Consider the following 6,172-nt stretch of genomic DNA (forward strand, 5'->3'; position numbering starts at 1 on the left):
TTCTATTAAATTGTTATTATTATATTTTGATGGGTTTTGGTCTTTTCTTAATTTTATATAATTTTTAAATAAAAATAAAAATTAACACACCAATGATTAAACACCTATTTAATGAATTTATAAATAATTTTTTTTATTACTTTAGATTTTTTTTTTACAAAAAAACATTTTCTCTCACCCTCATCATGTATATATATTATATTTAAATTTGTGACTGAGTTGGTGCTGATCGGTTAATTGTGTACCAACTCAATTGAAAAAAGAGCTAAGTTTTCCTTTCTATTAAATTCTTATTATTATTATAACATTTTATATTTTCATATTTTTTATATAATTTTTAAATAAAAAATTAAAACTAATATATATCCAAAGATCCAATACATGCTTAATGGGTTTATAAACTTTTTTATCAATATACCAATATTTTCATTCATTGAATTGGTGTTAAAATTTAATTAGATTTGTAATAATGATTTCCTTTCACACGCATAACAAAATTAATTAAAGTATATTTTTTTTTAATATGATGTATTTATTTTTTTAATTTTTTACTCATAATTTAAAAAAAAATTTATCTTTTTAATTTTATAAATATTTTTATAAATATTATATATGTTGTTATTATTATTATTAATTTTAAACACTACATTTTATTATTTGTTGTACATACTTATATTCTACGCTGTCATTTGATAAAATTTTAGTTATACTTGTATATTTATTTATGAGAAAAATAAAACTAGATATTTTTAATTAATTAATTAATTGTCATTTTGGATGGACTACAGCCATCTGTAGAAATCTCCCTCTTTCACCTGTATATCATGTGTCTCCCCCTCTCATCTCATCTCAACTGGTGGGCTGAGAGTTTCTCTTTTACCCTACTGGCTGAGAAACTCCCCCATTGCCTTTCTTCCCACCTCTTTTCTTTCTCCTTTTTTCCTTTCATTTCCCATACTTTCCTTCACTCGCCCAAACATGGTGCTCTCCACAAAACTCCACCGTTTAGACCTTCGTTCAACGTTCTTCACCTCTCTTCGCCCCTCGTTTACTCCCAATCCCTCCTCTTCAGTCTCCCCCAAAACCTTTAAATTTAGACCAACTAAAATAACTGCCCAAGTTTCCACTCTCAGCGTTGAAACCTCCGTTAAGGACCCTGAAAGCGACATTGAATCACTGTTTTCCTCCAATACAGAAGAAATTGATCGGAAACGTTCCAACAAGCAATCCAATACCGGTGCTTCGGGTATTTCCTCCGGTGTAAAGCTTGAAAACATTAGCAAGAGCTATAAAGGAGTAACCGTTTTGAAAGATGTGAGTTGGGAAGTGAAAAAAGGCGAGAAAGTTGGACTGGTTGGAGTAAATGGAGCAGGGAAAACGACCCAGATGAGAATTATAACGGGACAAGAAGAACCCGATTCGGGAACGTTATAAAGGCCAAATCAAACATGAAAATTGCGTTTTTGAACCAAGAATTTGAGGTTTCGATGAGCAGGACGGTGAGGGAGGAGTTTATGAGTGCTTTTAAAGAAGAATTGGATATTTCTGACAGGTTAGAGAGGGTACAGAAGGCGATAGAAGGGGCTACCGAGGATTTGGAGTTGATGGGAAGGCTTTTGGATGAGTTTGATTTGTTGCAGAGGAGGGCTCAGGCTGTGGATTTGGATGAGGTTGATGCTAAGGTTAGTAAGTTGATGCCAGAGCTTGGGTTTTCCCCCGAGGATTCCGATAGGTTGGTCGCAAGTTTTAGTAGCGGATGGCAGATGAGGATGTCACTTGGGAAGATTTTGTTGCAGGTAAAATTGTTGCTTTCATGCATATCTTTCTTGCTGCAAAATTGTTCTATTCATAGTTTCATAGGTTGTCTATGGTTTCTATTCTTTTTCTTGAGAAAAAGTTGGCGCAATGAAGATTTTGAACCTTATTTATGAGTGATAAAGAGATATATACAAGTAATGTTCAAAGTGAAATTATTTACATTTTGCAGAAGTAATAGTTGTGGTTGGAGGTTGGCTATTAATGTCGACTGTTAGCAGCTGAAATCACTTTGGCACCTGTTGATTGGAAGTTTAAACTTTGAATAGACTGACAAAATATTTAGCTTTCGAGATAGTTTATGATGTTGAAGTTGTTAATTCATAGATGCATGTGTATGATGTGCAGAAAATTATATTGGCATTGCTAGCTGTTTGTTGACCTCCATGTAATTTTGCAGGAGCCTGATTTATTGCTTTTGGACGAGCCTACAAATCACCTTGACCTTGATACAATCGAGTGGCTTGAAGGATATCTCAACAAGCAAGATGTGCCAATGGTCATCATATCTCATGATAGAGCTTTTCTAGATCAGTTGTGTACAAAGATTGTGGAGACTGACATGGGTGTTTCGAGGACATTTGAGGGTAATTATTCTCAGTATGTTGAGGCGAAGGCAGCATGGGTTGAAAGTCAATATGCAGCGTGGGAGAAGCAGCAGCAGGAAATTGAGCAGACAAAAGACTTGATAAACAGATTAGGAGCAGGGGCAAATTCTGGCCGTGCTTCTTCTGCTGAAAAGGTATTTTTGAGGGGGCATTTAGCTCTTTGAGGAATGGTAGCTGTCTGCTTTGGTCATTAGACTGTAATGTCTGATGTGTAGTTTTACACCACTGTATGCTATCCAGTAAATATGCATGTGTTGATGATTACATGAAGTTACTGCCAGATTGTAAACCTGCTTGACTGAGTATTTTTCACATGGGTGCCTAAATTTTCATAAGATTTTTTAAAAATCATAGATGATTTTACTCTATAAAATTGATTGCATAAGGAAGTATGTTACCTAGAATGCAGGTTTTAGTTTGATTGAGTATATTGGGGATCATTTACCCCCCCCCCCCAAAACTCTTAAGTGGATTTCTTTAGAATTCTAGGCTAGTTATGGTTCCTTAGGAAACTTTGCTGAAATTCAGTTGATACTTTTATATCATTCACCTAAAGTTGTTTGCTATATTATCCTACAAGAATTTCTTCTTTTCTCATCAAGTTTTCTAATCACTTTACCAAATATAATTCCATACCGGATCACATGAGTTGCATGAAACTTGTGAGGATGGAACCTCTGTTCTTTTCGCTGGTAGAGTTAATCTGCTTAAACAGTTTTACCTATGAACGTTGGTATACCACATTGATTACTCTTTTTGTGTCTTTCTACTTCCATTTTAATTCTATTGTATAAAAGACCATTTCTTGCAAGTTTGCCTCATGAATGTTCTGTCTTCTTAAAGTTAATTCTCAGTGTCAGTGTAGCTACGGACACATTCTTTTGGAGAATAAGGTTTTTTGATGCTGGCTTAATGTTTTACCTTCTGTTTTCTATCTTTTGGTTTTGATAGTGTTTGCTACTTAAATGGTTAAAGGATCCTCTGTTCTTGTGCTTATATTCTTTAATCACTAAACAACTTTCTGGTTAAGTAATTTCTCCTTCTCCTTTCTGACTTGTAACAGAAGCTGGAGAGACTTCAAGAAGAGGGCCAAATAGAGAAGCCATTTCAACGGAAACAAATGAAGATTAGGTTCCCTGAGCGTGGAAGAAGTGGGAGATCTGTTGTTACTATTAAGAATCTGGAATTTGGTTATGAGGATGAGGTAAGTTGAGATGTTTTGTGGTATGAAAAAGATGGTTTGGACTTTTTTTCTTTATTTAATCTTCTCATTTATGACAGAAACATGGTTTGTGTATCAGCTGCTAGTTGACAGGGCAAGTCTTTCAATTGAAAGAGGAGAGAAAATTGCCATTATTGGTCCAAATGGTTGTGGAAAGAGTACTTTACTGAAGCTGATAATGGGCCTAGAGAATCCAAGTGGAGGTGAAGTGTTGCTTGGGGAGCATAATGTTTTACCAAATTATTTTGAGCAGAATCAGGTATTTGGCCTCTGAAGTATATGTATATCGTGTTTCTGATCTTGCTGCTAAGTTGCTCAATTTCGCTTTTGAGCTAAAAAAGTGCAAAGCACTGACTGAATTTAATGAACAAATTTTCAGGCTGAGGCTCTTGATTTAGATAAAACAGTGCTTCAGACAGTGGAAGACGTTGCAGAGGACTGGAGAATTGATGATATTAAGGGACTTCTTGGTCGTTGCAACTTCAAAGCTGATATGCTTGACAGAAAGGTTTCCCTTTTGAGTGGTGGTGAGAAGGTAATCTTAATGTAGAAATTTATATGTCGGATACTGTTTTGCTTTTATGGATTTCATTAAAAAAATTATTTTATGCTTATTCTCTTTCATACAATACTCCAATATTTGAAGGGGCATCCTATTCTCATGGGCCTAAAATATTATGTTGATGTTAATTCATAACATGGTGGTCAATTTGGCAATTTCCGGATACTTAGTTGAAGTTTTAAAATTGCTGGTTGTCATATTGAATTCAAATGATTTAGACATGCATGCTGATGAATTATGATACAAGACTAACATAATATGGTGCTCTTCAATGTTTCTGCATGTTAAATTCTTCCAAAGCTTCCTTATTATTCTAAAAAAAAATAGAAAATGTATTGTGAATTATATCTGGTGGATGTTGTTGTACATGTCTTGGCTACTTTACGTTTCCTTGTTTAAAAAGCATGAACTTGAAATTTGTGTTGTCCGGTTTCATTTAGGCACGGCTTGCATTTTGTAAATTCATGGTAAAACCGTCAACCCTGCTAGTTTTGGATGAACCAACAAATCACCTGGATATACCCTCAAAGGAAATGCTAGAGGTTTGAGTTTTTCCTTAACCTTTCTTTGTTCTCCATTTGTTTCTTTTTATCAAAATAGCAGCATATAACGCTGCAATCTCTCATTCTTCTATTAGGAGGCAATTAGAGAGTACAGTGGCACAGTCATTACTGTTTCTCATGACCGATTCTTTATAAAGCAAATTGTGAACAGAGTAGTGGAAGTAAAAGACGGGCATTTGCAGGACTATGTAGGCGATTACAATGTGAGTATGGTTGCCTTGAATGTCTGCTTGGGTTGCTCTTATTTCCTTAACTTGTTTTCCTATCTGCATTTCTTGCCTCCTATATATTGATTAACCGGAATGTGTCATCCAGTAAATTACTAAGTCTTTATAATCCATGAGTTCATTGGTTACCTAAAATATGCATGTTCAATGAGTCCTTTTCTTCTTCCCACCTGATTAACTGCTGTTCCAAATCAACAGTATTTTCTGGAGAAGAACCTTGAGGCAAGGGAAAAGGAGCTCGAGCGTGAGGCGGAGCTTGATGAGAAAGCTCCAAAAGTGAAAACCAAATCCAAGATGTCAAAGGTAAGCTATATAACTAATACCCTTGTAATTCTTATTAGCATTTTCCGAACTGTAGAGGTTATCAAGATATAATAATTGCGTCCCATGTGTTGAACAGGCTGAGAAAGAAGCTCAGAAGAAACAAAAACGGCAGGCGTTTCAAGCTGCGAAACAGAAGTCGAAAGGGCAGAAGAATGCCAAGAGATGGAATTGAAATGAAACATTGGATCTATAATGCATACATTGATTAAAGATGAGCCATTGGTAAATGAAGTTTTACAGTATAAAATGGCTAGGATGTGGAATTGAGCACCTTCTTCTGTATATAATAGTGTTGATAGAAATACAGTTCCAACTTCCAAGTTGAAGCTCTTGTATAATTAATTAATCTAAATATCAAGTTAATAAATTTTCTCTATTAAAGTATGTCAAAAATAAAATAATTTTATTTAATTAAAATATAGTTTAAGTCATTAAGTTTTTAATTTATGGATAAAAGTAAATGTATTTATGAATAATATTTTTGGTAACATTAATTTGCATCTCTATCTATACTTTATAAAATCAAATTTATTAAAAAGATCACACATTGTTGATAAAATTTTAATTTCCTCAAACAATATTAAAAATGCACAATAAATGAAAAAGTCTATGAATTGTAAAAATAGTTGATTTGTGACTTAATTTGTCTAATGATTTCGTTGCACTCTTAAGTTTCAATTTCAAACATTTTTATTTCATATGTTATGTTATTTTCTCACGTAAATACCCGTTAAATTTTTAAAATTAACAAATTTTTGTTATCTAATTTTATTTATTTCAACTTAAATTAATATTTTTAGTCATTATATTTCAAATTTGATTTTTTATTAAAATTTGTTACAATAAAATTT

General features: G+C 33.5%; 1 protein-coding gene across 1 annotated transcript; it reads left to right on the top strand.

Moving 5' to 3' along the window:
• Positions 1-828: 828 nt before the first annotated feature.
• Positions 829-5,697, top strand: LOC107897623 (ABC transporter F family member 5). The gene is given in 10 exon segments (XM_016823134.2): positions 829-1,417; positions 1,420-1,796; positions 2,216-2,557; positions 3,487-3,627; positions 3,725-3,904; positions 4,025-4,180; positions 4,648-4,749; positions 4,845-4,973; positions 5,196-5,300; positions 5,398-5,697. Coding segments are annotated over 10 exon segments (2,067 nt in total). The 5' UTR covers positions 829-978; the 3' UTR covers positions 5,494-5,697.
• Positions 5,698-6,172: the final 475 nt, after the last annotated feature.

This window comes from Gossypium hirsutum, chromosome A11 (genome assembly GCF_007990345.1).
Source record: "Gossypium hirsutum isolate 1008001.06 chromosome A11, Gossypium_hirsutum_v2.1, whole genome shotgun sequence".
Classification (NCBI taxonomy): Eukaryota; Viridiplantae; Streptophyta; class Magnoliopsida; order Malvales; family Malvaceae; genus Gossypium; species Gossypium hirsutum.